Genomic DNA, 13701 nt, shown 5'->3' on the forward strand with positions numbered 1-13701 from the left:
AAATTAAATTAATTTTTTATAAAAAAAATAATTTTTAATAAAAAAAAATAGTAACAATGATAAAATTAGTATATTATATTAATAAAATAAAAATGTAATTAAAATTAAATTAAAGGAATTCGGCAAAATTTTATATTCACTTGTTTATCAAAAATATGTCTTTTTGAAAATAATTTAAAGTCTAATTTGCCCACTGATATAATTATTAAAGGGCTGCAGTATATTGACTGTACAAAGGTAGCATAATCATTAGTCTTTTAATTGAAGACTTGTGTGAAAGATTTTTTTTGAACAACTTCGAGGACGGTACCGTGTATCGCAATCAGTTCCGGTAGAACATGTTCATTGAACATGACCTTGGTTTTATCCAAGTTCATCCGTAGGCCGATACGCATAGAAGAATCAGCCAGATCGTTTAGCATTTGTTGTAGGTCCTGCAGCGTTTCTGCTACGATGACGATGTCGTCCGCGAATCTCAAGTGAGAGATGTATTCGCCATTGATGTTGATGCCACGTTCTTTCCAGTTCAGCGTCTTGAACATATCCTCCATTGCATTAGTGAACAATTTGGGGGAAATAACGTCCCCTTGTCTCACTCCTCGATGCAATGGTATGGGATTTGTTTGCTGATTCTGTACTCGGACGGACATGGTGGCGGCTTCGTAGAGACATCTCATCACTTGGATATATCGCCAATCCACTTGGCAACGCCTTGGCCTTCTAATAGTCCACGAATGCAAGACACAGGGGCCGATTATACTCTTGGGACTTCTGTATAATTTGCCGCACTGTGTGGATGTGGTCTATGGTGGCGTATCCGGTCCGAAACCCGGCCTGTTCTGGGGGTTGGAATTCGTCGAATCTTCGCACAAGACGGTTCGTGATCACTCTTGAAAACAGCTTATAGACGTGACTCAGTAGGGATATGGGACGATAGTTCTTCAGCAGGGTTTTGTCTCCCTTTTTGAAGAACAGGACGACCACACTCCTACTCCACGCCTCCGGAGTTCTCCCTTCGAAGAGGACAGAGTTAAAAAGCTTTTGGAGTTCCTAGAGTACCGGATTACCTCCTGCTTTTAATAACTCTATAGTAATATCGGGGCTTTTCCATTTTTAAGCTTTTTAAGAGCAATCTCGATTTCGCCAACACTGACTTCAGACAGGTCTTCTGAGAAATGGCGTGTTAATGTAGCTCTAGAATCCTCATTTTCGGGATCAGGTCGAGGTGCATGCGATGCGTATAATTGGCCGTAGAAGTCCTCTACTTCCGAAAGAACTGCCGTCTTGGAAGAAACGACTTCTCCACTTGATGTGGTCAACTTCGTCAGGTGGCTCCTTCCAAGAGATTGTACGAACACCTTAGACCCCCGATTCTGCTCGATTGCTCTTTCAATCGTAAGAGTATTGGAGCACCGGAGGTCGTGTCGTACGCGCTTGCTGATCTCTCGGTTTAGTTGCCGCTTCTCTGACGAAGTGACAGGTGGGTTTTCACGTCGTTTCTTCATTAGCCCTAAGGTCTCTTCTGAAAGTTTGGACTTCCTGCCCTTACGCTGCATTCCACAAAATCTTGTACCTTCTTCCCTGAGAATTCGAACTACATTTTCTAGGATCTGGTTTACGTCTGTTGTGGTTTTCACGGCAGCGAATCGGTTCTCCAGGTTTGACTGGAACGTTTCAGATCCCGCAATGGGTTGGAGCAGCTTTGGTCGGAGCGTGGACTTCATCAAACGGACGCACTCGGCCCTAAAATCGATATTCAGAGAGCCTCGGACAAGTCGGTGATCACTACCGGTATTGAACCTGTTAATCACAGAGACGTCTCTGAATATGTGCCTCTTGTCTGTCATGATGAAGTCTATCTCATTTTTGGTCATAGTGTCGGGGCTTTGCCACGTCCACTTCCTTTGGGGCTGTTTCTTGAAGAAGGAGTTCATCAAGAAGAGCCCCTCCCGTTCGAGGAAGTTGACAAGCATTTGCCCCCTATGATTCCTACTTCCAAATCCATGGGGTCCTACTGCCGATTCGCTGCAATTCTGTACTCCCACTTTAGCGTTAAAGTCCCCCATGACAACGTTGTAGTGGGTTTTCGTGGTGAAGTGGAGGGCCCTCGATATATCATCGAACAATTCTTCCACTTCATCGTCCGAGTGTGTCGAGGTCGGTGCGTACGCTTGCACTACCTTGAGGCTGTACCTCTCGATGAGCTTTATTACGAGGTACGCAACCCTGTTCGACACACTGGAGATTTCCACAACGTTGTCAGCTAGGGACTTATTTACCAGAAACCCAACGCCAACTTGGGATTGTTGGTCTCCCTCTCGGAAGTACATTAGGTGGCCCGAATCGAGGGTTACGGTGTCCTCTCCCTCTCTCCGGACTTCACATAACCCTAATATGTGCCACCTAATTTTCCCAAGTTCTACCTCAAGTTGCGCCAGATGCGAGTCAAGCCGTAGCGTGCGTCCGTTGTACGTCGCAAGGGTCAGTCGGTTGTGGTGGCCTCCCGTAGCCCGGTGATTCTTAGCACCCCCGTCCCGCCGTTACCATCATCGCCACCATGACGAGGAATAGCGGGGCTGCCGGGAACTGGGGGCCGTGGCTTGTGTGAGTGCTGCATATAGAGGAGATGTGCCCATAATCGCCACGCTGGGCAGGCGTGTTGGCGATCGCAGAACGTAGCTACTCGCACCGGTGACGCTGCTGCCCGTCATCGGCCTGTGGTATTTAGCTACGTTTATTTTGATGGTTATACCGCCATCATTCGGTCGCCAGAGCCTCGTTTGCTAGTTGGCAGGATGCACCACGGGCAGGTGAGGTTGGCTTGGGGCGCTTAGATGTAATTTGCGCCCCCTTACATAGTCCTCGAAGTTGTTCAAAAATATGTCTACCTTGGGCAGACTCTGCGATTTGGTAGAAACAACCTTGAGGACGAGGTGAATAGAAGAATTCAGCTAGGTTGGGCAGCGTTTGGAAAATTACGTCGAATCTTTACATCGTCGATCCCACAGTGCCTTAAGACGAAAGTCTTCAACCAGTGCGTCCTACCCGTCATGACATACGGAGCCGAAACGTGGACACTCACGGCAAGGCTGGTCCACCAGTTTAAAGTCGCTCAGCGTGCTATGGAAAGGGCTATGCTCGGCGTTTCTCTGCGGGATCGCATCAGAAATGAGGCGATCCGCCAGAGAACCAAAGTCATCGACATAGCCCACCGGATTAGTAAGCTGAAGTGGCAGTGGGCCATATTTGCCGCAGAACCGATAACCGTTGGGGGAAACGTGTTCTAGAGTGGAGACCGCGTCTCGGCAAACGTAGTGTAGGACGTCCTCGGGCACGGTGGAGTGACGACTTACGCAAGACGGCTGGCAGGAGCTGGATGCAAGTAGCCCAAGAACGATCTCAGTGGCGTGCAATTGGAGAGGCCTATGTCCAGCAGTGGACGGAAATGGGCTGATGGAATTGGAATTGAAAGATTTGATGAAATATAAACTGTCTCTAATTTATTAAATAAAATTTAATTTTTAGTTAAAAAGCTAAAATAAAATTAAAAGACGAGAAGACCCTAAAGAAGATTTTAAATTAACATGGTTATTTTTATTATTAAAGTTATTAATTTCGGGATATTTACCATGTTTTTTATTCACCGAACAAAAATAAAAGACCCTATAGAGTTTTATAATTAAATTATTTAATATTAAATATATAATTAAAGTAAAGTAAAGTAAAGTAACAGCCTGTACATTGCTGAGATAAGGCCTCCTCTTCCATTAAGGAGAGGGTTTGGAACATATTCCACCACGCTGTTCCAATGCGGGTTGGTGGAATGCACATGTGGCAGAATTTCGATGAAATTAGACACATGCAGGTTTCCTCACGATGTTTTCCTTCACCGCCGAGCACGAGATGAATTATAAACACAAATTAAGCACATATATATAGTGGTGCTTGCCTGAATGTATTTGCAATGAATGGCAACGGACCTCACAGGAAGACATTAAAAAGCTAATCAGGGCACTTAATAGGCGTATGCAGGCAGTGATTAGGTCAAGAGGAGGAAACACTCCCTATTAAAGTAAGACTTAGGCACCCAGATTTAAAAACAAACGGCATAATCGTTTTGTACACAAAAAAATATAATTGCGTAAAATATCAATTATTTATAAGCTTCTATATTAATAACGACTATTTGAGAATATTTTAAACCTCCATAGAAAATTGAATATAAATATATTATTATTAATTAATTTAAATCGATTTGAAGAAAAATCGATTAAACAACACCCTCAGATACGCGTTTTGGACATCTCTATTTAGTAACTTCGTAAAGTTTCGTGCTTATTACTCACACGTTAGCATTTTCGTGTTGCTATCTCTGTCTTGAGCACAGACGGTGACAAAAGTTTTCGTTGGTTGTTATTATTAAATTGTTTTTTTTTTAGTGTTAGTTCTTCAAAACGAAGTCATTTTTGTAGCTTTCTGTCTCAAAGTGTTTAAATATTTATTTTATTCGTACTTGGTCCCTGTATTAGTATATTTTTATTCGTATTTTGGTTTAAAAAAGTAAATGTCAATAACAGTTTTTTTACGAGTGTACATGCTCAAAAGATCGCAGAGCCTATGTTTAGACTTGCCAAGTTATTTCGGACGTATTGTATTTAGAACTAAGCAAGTACTTCTACAATTTAAATTTTTTTTAATTGTCACTTCAAGACAGGAGCCTACGTCACTAGAAAAATAATTCGAAAACTTGTCTCTTATTACATTTGCACTCATTATTCTTGCATTCAACGTCGGTAGGCTTTGTAGTTCAGAATCATCTATGATCATTTCTACGGGAGATTGTAATCCATCGCGGTTCAGTACAAAGTTGTGTAATATACAACAATCTTTAATAATATCGACTGCAAAATCAATTGAGACGTTAAGGGGTCAATGAAATACTCGCCATTTGTTGGCTGGTATGCCAAAAGCACACTCGACATATCGCCTCGCCCTACTCAAACTGTAGTTAAATATTTGTAGGCGAATTATTACATTTATTTAGTTTATTTTATTTATTACACTTTACATAAACATAATATAATATTTTATTTAATAATTATTTATGTATTAATATTATAAACATCTTACACATTTCACTAATACATACATACATACACATTATAATTTGTATTAAATAATAAAATATATATAAATAATTAATTCACAAGCATACTCGGGCGAAACCCGTAGTATACGGCGTTCGGATATTATTCTCCGACTACCGACTACTGCGGAACAAAAGTCACATACTTAGTCAGCTTTAACGTTCGATGCGATTTGCTTTGTTTCTCATCACTTTATACTTCGAGTTCCTAAGTTTTTGTGTTGTGCTATATTTCTATGTGTGACTGTCTATATTCTATTCTGTCTATCTTCTATTGACCTTTTGAACTTTCTTGTGTGTTTTGTGAACTGTGACTAATATACGTGTACTGGACTGTTAGCGTGAGTACTTTTATTTCCACTGTATAAGTACGTGTTTACGCACATTACCACAAACTGGTGACCCCATCGTTCACGCTTATTTAGAAGATGAGTAGCGACAGTGATTCACACGCTTCGCAAGTGAATACGCGTCCACGCCGCGTTAAGAAGATGGAGCGCGTTGAGTTGGAAAGCACGGATGCTCCTACCCTCACACTTGCTTCTGCACAATTCAGGACACCACCTTTTTGGCCAGAGAAGCCTGCAATATGGTTCGCACAGGTGGAAAGTCAATTTAAATTATTATCGATCACGGATGACGCAACAAAATTTTACCACATTTTGGCGAACTTAGATAGAAATTACGCTGCCGAAGTCGAAGATATAATAATTGGTCCCCCGGATTATAAGCGTCTCAAAACCGAACTAATTAAACGGTTATCGGTGTCTCGAGAAAATAATGTTAAACAGCTGCTGACACACGAGCAGCTCGGCAATCGCAAACCTTCTCAATTTCTTCGGCACCTTCAACATTTGGCTGGACCCAATATCCCCGAAGATTTCATTCGAACAATTTGGACAAGTCGTTTGCCAACGGAGATGCAACCAATTATTGCATCTCAACCAACGCTAACACTCGATGCTATAGCAGAGCTTGCGGACAGAATACACGACATCGCGGCACCCACCCGCCAAGTAGCGGCAACATCTTCTTCAACGCCTATTGAACTGTTGACGAAACAAGTTGCTGAGTTGACCAGACAGGTCAGCGCTCTCACAGATAAGGTCAATCAGCGATCACGATCCAGAGAACGCGGCCGTGGTAACGGAAGACGACGTAGTCGATCCCAATCACGTAGGTCTGACTCGAGTCATCGTCGGTACCCTCTTTGCTGGTACCACAGTAAATACGGCGTCAAAGCTAATAACTGCAACAAGCCCTGCGACTTCACATCGGGAAACGCTCCAAGCAATCGGTAATGGCGACTAACGATTGCGGGAGTTCGACGGGTCGCCTCTTCATCACAGATCACGGTACCAAAAGACAATTTTTAGTAGATACTGGTAGTGATATTTGTGTATATCCAGTTAGTGCAATTAGTGAACGTCGTTATAAGACATCATTCCAACTGAGCGCCGCTAACGGCTCAGCTATAGATACTTATGGTTATATAAATTTAACTTTAAATATTGGTTTACGTCGTAATTTTCCATGGCGATTTATTGTAGCTGACGTAACCAAAGCCATAATCGGAGTCGATTTTCTGTCTCATTACCGACTCGTTGTTGATATTAGTAATCGCAAATTAATAGATAGTTTGACTAATATTAGCACTGTAGCTTCTATAGATAAATCGCATAACCTTGTAACGAGCGTTAAAGTAACGACTGGCGGTGATAGTCTTTATCATAATATTTTATCGGAATTTCCAGATATAACCCGTCCCGCCGGTACTCCGGGTGTAGTCAAACACCACACGTAAGACCTTCATTTTTAAAGACCTTACCACATGCAGCCACGTATTCCTTAGGGAAGACGCGCTGCGTGGTTCACTGCAACCCGCATACACAGGTCCACATAAGGTTATAAGCAGAGGTGCTAAAACTTTTAACATAGACTTTAAAGGTAAAGTCGTGACGGTATCGATTGACCGCCTTAAGCCGGCCTATATACTGTCCGACGATTTGCCACAGCACATACCACCGCCTGACCTCGAACTACCAATTCAGCCACGATACCATAGTCCCCCCATAAAAACTACTCGGTCTGGGAGGAAAGTTCACTTTCCAGATTATTATCGTCCGTAGACACGGCCTCTGGAGGGGAGTAATGTAGGCGAATTATTACATTTATTTAGTTTATTTTATTTATTACACTTTACATAAACATAATATAATATTTTATTTAATAATTATTTATGTATTAATATTATAAACATCTTACACATTTCACTAATACATACATACATACACATTATAATTTGTATTAAATAATAAAATATATATAAATAATTAATTCACAAGCATACTCGGGCGAAACCCGTAGTATACGGCGTTCGGATATTATTCTCCGACTACCGACTACTGCGGAACAAAAGTCACATACTTAGTCGGCTTTAACGTTCGATGCGATTTGCTTTGTTTCTCATCACTTTATACTTCGAGTTCCTAAGTTTTTGTGTTGTGCTATATTTCTATGTGTGACTGTCTATATTCTATTCTGTCTATCTTCTATTGACCTTTTGAACTTTCTTGTGTGTTTTGTGAACTGTGACTAATATACGTGTACTGGACTGTTAGCGTGAGTACTTTTATTTCCACTGTATAAGTACGTGTTTACGCACATTACCACATATTCTTTGTTTCACGGTTAAATGCTTGCCAGAATAAGGGCGCATAACGTTATATGAAATAGAGAAAGCTTCGTCTCCTATGAAAACAAATGGGACCGGTTCCTGAAAGCCTTCTTATATACACTTACTCCTAAATATATGCATAAAATATTTTTAAACATATGAATGGTTTCTTTATATTTAATTTCATAGGGATACCAGTACATTAATATATTTTTATTGATTAATTTTGTATAATTTTACAGGTAATGAAGTATTAAAAAAATGGAGAGAGATCAGCGATACCTTTAAAAATTACGCAAAGAAACTTAAAGACGAAAAGCGATCTGGAACAGAAGCAAAATCTACCAAAGAATACCATCTGTACAAGCAGTAATTATTTCTTAAAAAAAAAATTTACAAAATGAGACAACAGATAGCATTAATGAAACGGAAATACAAGCATCACATGGAAAAGAGGATCAAGCAAGATCTGAAAAATCTCCAAGACGATACCAGCAGAAGCCGCGAAAAAGAAAGGCAAACGAGTTTGAAGATTAAATTATTAACATTATAAAGTAACCGGAAAATAGGGACTTGTCTTTTCTTAAGGGAATTCTACTGTCTCTGGAAAAATTGGATGAGTACAAAACACTTATTTTTTAAAGTCGTGTTCTCCAAACTTTAACAGACTTACTTCAGCCGGCATATCAAGGCTACCCACTCTATAGTTTCTCCTATCAGCCTAGCAACTACCAAACACCGCCGACACGCCCACATTTATCACACGAACAATCATCAAACGCAGGGGAAAATCAAATTAATTCACCTAGTGATAATTATTCTACCTATAGCGCTTTGTCAACGGAAGAAGAGTTTGATTTTACATAATATTAATTACTATTAACTGCTGATAATCATAAATTTTTCGCAAAAAAAAACAATTAAAATGTCAATAAAAATAAATTTTGTTTTACTTTACCTGATAGTCCTAGCATTTCCAAAGGCATAACAGGAATTCTTCATTTAAAAGAACACTTATACATAAAATTGAAATGTTGTAGATATATCGTGTTGACTAGACAAAATGTTAGTAAATATGTCAAATAATATATGTTCCTTGTTTCAATCGTTAAGTAAGAAATTTCTCTCAATGTATTTATTTGTTTTATAGGTAAAGTGTTATACTTCACAAATTCCCTAATCCTAAGAAGGATTCACAACGTTTTCAAACTTGGGTATAAGCATTGGAAGGAAACTTACATTCCTTAGTAAGATGCACGCGTTCTAACCACTGGGCCATCTCAGCTCTTTCTTCTCATTGATTAATAGGATAAAATTGAATTCCTTGAATTTTTTTATTAAAAGTAAATGGTAAAATAATTAAAATTAAAAGTGATATAACTAAAGCAATAACTCCTCCTAATTTATTAGGAATCGTAAAATTGCATAGGCAAATAAGAAATATCATTCTGGTTGAATATTATTTATTTTTTTGTCTTAAATTGTCGCGATTATTACACATTTAAATAAAGCTAGTTTTATAACGGATTTGAATCGCGTATATTAATTATTTTTGGCATCCCGACCAATGTTAGGGCTGTTACCCGGTAGTATTGGTACTGTGAGACTTCAAAATAAAACCACTGGGTATGTACTGCTGGTCAGATAGTGTAATTGTTCTCACTTTATGAAATTACAAAAATTGTATTGTACTTTAGAAAAAACATTTCTATAGCGCGATGTAAAATACATCTAACGCCATCTATTGACGAAATAATAAACTAAATGATTATTTGGCATAATGTCATTTGATCTTGATCATACCGCCCACCAAGGACGTTACTGAAGGAACGTCCTTCCGAGTTTACTTAAAAGTTGTACACATATAATAAGAAACCAGATAAAATATTTTGTTGAATACAATAATATACTGGTTTGAACTAAACTTAAAACTGAACAATAATAACTTAAAAATACTAAGTACCTAAAATTAAATAACAATAAAACATAAAATAAAACTATACTTAAGCTAGGTACATTTAAAGTAATAACATTTAGCAATAGTAAATATTATTTGGTCTCCCTATCTAATACAACTACATTTGTCCTAAGAATAATGTCCAATAAAAACATAACAATAATAATACAAAACTTGGACTAAAACACATGAATATAATATGATCTAATCACACAAACAAAAATTAAACATTCTTTTGTTCGGTAATTGGTAAAATGCAAATTTTAGACGTTGGTCTTTTAATTGTATTGGACTTAGTGCGTACTGTGACTACACGGGTAATATTATCACTACCAGGATGTTTATGTAATATACGACCTAACAACCAACGGCTTGGAGGTAAATTATCTTCCTTTATGAGAACTATGTCACCTACTGATGGTTCAGGAACTTGACAAGACCATTTATACCGGTTCATCAAATTAGACAGGTATTCGTTTGACCAACGTTTCCAAAACGATTGAACCATTCTCTGAACAAATTGCCAACGCGATAAGTGGTTCAACCCTGAACTTTCAAATTGATTATCGGGTACATTCAGTAACGGTTCGCCAATTAGGAAATGTCCAGGTGTTAAAGGTAATGCTTCACCAGGATCAGCGACATGAATAACACTCATGGGTCGCGAATTGAAACAAGCTTCCACTTGAGTCAGAAGCGTGGTCATTTCCTCGAATGTAAGGGTCGAGTCACCTATGACTCTTTTTAAGCGAAATTTTGTTGATTTCACCCCTGCTTCCCACAGTCCGCCGAAATTGGGACTGTGCGGAGGAATGAAGTGCCACTCCGTACCATTCGATTCTAAATGCTTTGCTATAGATGGTTGAATTGATACTAATTCCTGTAACTCTCTTGCGGCACCGACAAAAGTGGTACCGTTATCGCTCCACAACTTAGCATAGTGACCTCGTCTAGACACGAAACGTCTGAAAGCTGCCAAAAATGCCTGCGTGTTCATGTCCCTGACTACTTCTAAATGTAAAGCACGAGTAACCATGCATATAAAAAGACATATATAGCCTTTGTACAAATGGTGCCCACGACGCTTCGTTGTTCTAAGATTTATGGGTCCCGCGTAATCTACACCACTGTGTAAAAATGGACCAGCTGGAGTACATCTAACGGACGGTAATGAACCCATAAATTGATTATTTATATTTGCTCTTTGCTTAGCACACTTAACACACTTGTATATGTGGTGTTTGGCTAAGTTTCTAATTCCTATTATCCAGTAGGCTGCCCTCAAAAAACTTATCATCAACTGAAGACCTCAGTGCAGCGTTTTGACATGAGCATCTACTATTATAAGTCGAGTCACTGGACTACAGCAAGGTAATACAATCGGATGTTTGGTCTGTTCACTCAACTGAGCTTTCTCCAATCTGCCTCTAACTCTTATTTTTCCTTTATTATCAAGGTATTAACAAAGTGACTTCAATACACTTGATTTTATTTGTAAATAGCCTTTATCCTGTAATTGTGTATATTCATTTGTAAATATTTCCTTTTGTGTTTGTCTTATACAACATTCCAGCGCAGCATCTAATTCTACCTTTTGTAAATACATTCCACGATATATTTTGTTATTTTTCAGGAATCTTCGACAATATACAACAACTTTCATTAACCTTTTTAATGTAGCCTTTACAGTACCTTTTTAAAGTAACCTTTCGAAAATTGAATTATTTTGAACAACCGTTACATAAGATTTAACGCACTCTTCTAAATCCAAGTTTAATTTGTCTAAATTATTTGGTCTGTTATAGGCTGTTATGTTATAGGATATATTGTCCTTTTTCAGAATGATGGTCCTGAAAACCATAAATCACAGGTGAGAAGTGATTTCGGCGGTATTCCCCTAGATGCATAGTCTGCGGGGTTGTCCTTTGTCGAAACATGAAACCATTGAGATGCTTTCATGTTCGTTAGTATTTCAGATGTTCGATTAGCTACAAACGTTTTCCATCTACTTGGGTGGTCGTTTATCCAGGCTAGTACAACTATGGAATCGGTCCATGCTATAATTTGATCTTTGGGAATACTCAAGATATTAGCTGTTTCGATTAAAAATTGTGACAGAAGAACTGCTCCACACAACTCTAGCCGTGGAATACTAATTTGTTTTACAGGAGCTACTCTGGTTTTTGCAACAATAAGTGTCACGTGTATTTTACCTTCAAGGTCAATGGTCCTCAAATAAATCACGGCTGAGTAAGGTGTCTTCGAAGCATCACTAAATACATGCAGTTCCAGCTTCTGATTCAATGTAGTGCCTATCCAACGAGGTATGCGCACGTCGGTAAGTAATGACAGTTGCTCTCGATAGTCAATCCACTCCCTCCTTCACTAACTCCACGTTTAGTTCTTCATCCCAACTAACGCCGGTAAGCCATAACTTTTGTATGAATACCATTGCTAGTACTATACTTGGGGCTATCCAACCCAAAGGATCAAATAGCTGTGCTATATTTGAAATGATTGATCTTTTAGTTGCAGGTGCAGTCGTCAGCGGCGGGAGATTAATTAAGTACTGGAAGGTGTCTTGGCTGCGGTTCCAGGTAAGTCCTAATATTTTTATTGTACTATCTATCTTGATTTCTACTTCTTTTACTTCTTCGTATGATATTTCTTTAACCTTGTCTATGTTGTCCATATAAATTATGTCCTTGTTTGTTCTATTTATATATAATTGTTCTTGATCTTTCTCATTCTCCATTTCCTTAATTTCTTTTATTAACTCCTGATTATTAGAATTCCATTTTTGCAATTTTAATCCACCTTTACCTAATAATTCTGTTATTTGTGTATATATTTCTAATCCTTGATCCACTTCGTAACACCCTGTCATAAGATCATCCATATAGAAACAATTGAGTACAATATCTTTTGCAAGTGGATAGTTGCCTCCTTCATCAAAAGCAACTTGGTGTAACGTCCGAACGGCTTGATAAGGTGCAGAAGCTGTACCAAAGGTGACTGTCGTTAATTCATAGGCAACAATTTCTTTTTCCGGACAATCACACCAAAGTATGGGTTGAAACATTGCATCTCCTTCAGCAATTCGGACTTGACGATACATTTTAATTATATCTGCTATCAGTGCTATGGGATACAATCGCCATCTTAATATGGTGTGCCTTAAGTCAGCTTGCAATTTCGGCCCTACCATAAGATTATCATTTAAAGAAACTCCGTTACTGTTCTTCTGAGATGCATTAAAAACTACTCGAACTTTTGTAGTAGTTTTATCGTCACGTACAACCGCCTGATGAGGTAAGTAAAAAGCTTTATCTTTCTTCATATCATCTTTTGCTATTGGTCTCATGTATAACCTCTACGTACTTTTCTTTTAGTTCTTTATTATTTCCTAATCTTTTTTCTAATGACTTAAATCTTTTTTCAGCTATATCTCGTGAATTACCAGACATGCATAGTGTATTCTCTTCACGAAAAGGTAACCTAACAATATATCTCCCACTTTCATCTCTTCTAGTAGTTAGACTATAGAACTCTTCACATGCTTTCTCTTCCGGTGTAAGTATTTGCTTTGTACTAGTTTGTTCTTCTAATTCCCAAAATATTTTTAAAATAACATCTTCTTTATCTACCTGAGCATATAATACATTGATAACCTTTGACCTCTCTTTATCTTCGTTATCCCCCTTCCCCCCTTCGTTACCCGAGATGACCCATCCTAAGGTAGTATTTTGAGCGATTAAATTGCAGACAGGATTTTTTATTATCCCCTCAGTAATGATGTGGCTGTAAACGTCAGCACCTAATAAAATATCAATTTTATTGGAGGTGTGGAATCCTGGATCTGCAAGACACAGGTTTGTGACACTTAGCCAATTTAAGTTAGTGTTGACGCTACGTTCAGGT

At 38.6% G+C, this 13701-nt stretch overlaps 3 protein-coding genes across 3 annotated transcripts; 1 reads left to right on the forward strand and 2 right to left on the reverse strand.

The window, feature by feature from the left end:
* The first annotated feature begins 5637 nt into the window (after window positions 1–5637).
* Window positions 5638–6447, forward strand: LOC124542629. Its single transcript, XM_047120556.1, has one exon. It carries the CDS (start codon window positions 5638–5640, stop codon window positions 6445–6447), a length of 810 nt encoding a protein of 269 aa, XP_046976512.1.
* A 3556-nt stretch (window positions 6448–10003) lies between these two features.
* LOC124542630 lies at window positions 10004–10816 on the reverse strand. Its single transcript, XM_047120558.1, has one exon. It carries the CDS (start codon window positions 10814–10816, stop codon window positions 10004–10006), a length of 813 nt encoding a protein of 270 aa, XP_046976514.1.
* A 1329-nt stretch (window positions 10817–12145) lies between these two features.
* Window positions 12146–13144, reverse strand: LOC124542631. The gene has a single exon (XM_047120559.1). The coding sequence runs from the start codon at window positions 13142–13144 to the stop codon at window positions 12146–12148; it is 999 nt and encodes a 332-aa protein (XP_046976515.1).
* Between the last annotated feature and the right edge of the window lie 557 nt (window positions 13145–13701).

This window comes from Vanessa cardui, chromosome W (genome assembly GCF_905220365.1).
Source record: "Vanessa cardui chromosome W, ilVanCard2.1, whole genome shotgun sequence".
In the NCBI taxonomy this organism is placed as follows: domain Eukaryota; kingdom Metazoa; phylum Arthropoda; class Insecta; order Lepidoptera; family Nymphalidae; genus Vanessa; species Vanessa cardui.

Coding starts and splice junctions, on each gene's coding strand:
- LOC124542629 (XM_047120556.1), top strand. CDS start 5,638: ATGGAGCGCGTTGAGTTGGAAAGCACGGATGCTCCTACCCTCACACTT.
- LOC124542630 (XM_047120558.1), bottom strand. CDS start 10,816: ATGGTTACTCGTGCTTTACATTTAGAAGTAGTCAGGGACATGAACACG.
- LOC124542631 (XM_047120559.1), bottom strand. CDS start 13,144: ATGAGACCAATAGCAAAAGATGATATGAAGAAAGATAAAGCTTTTTAC.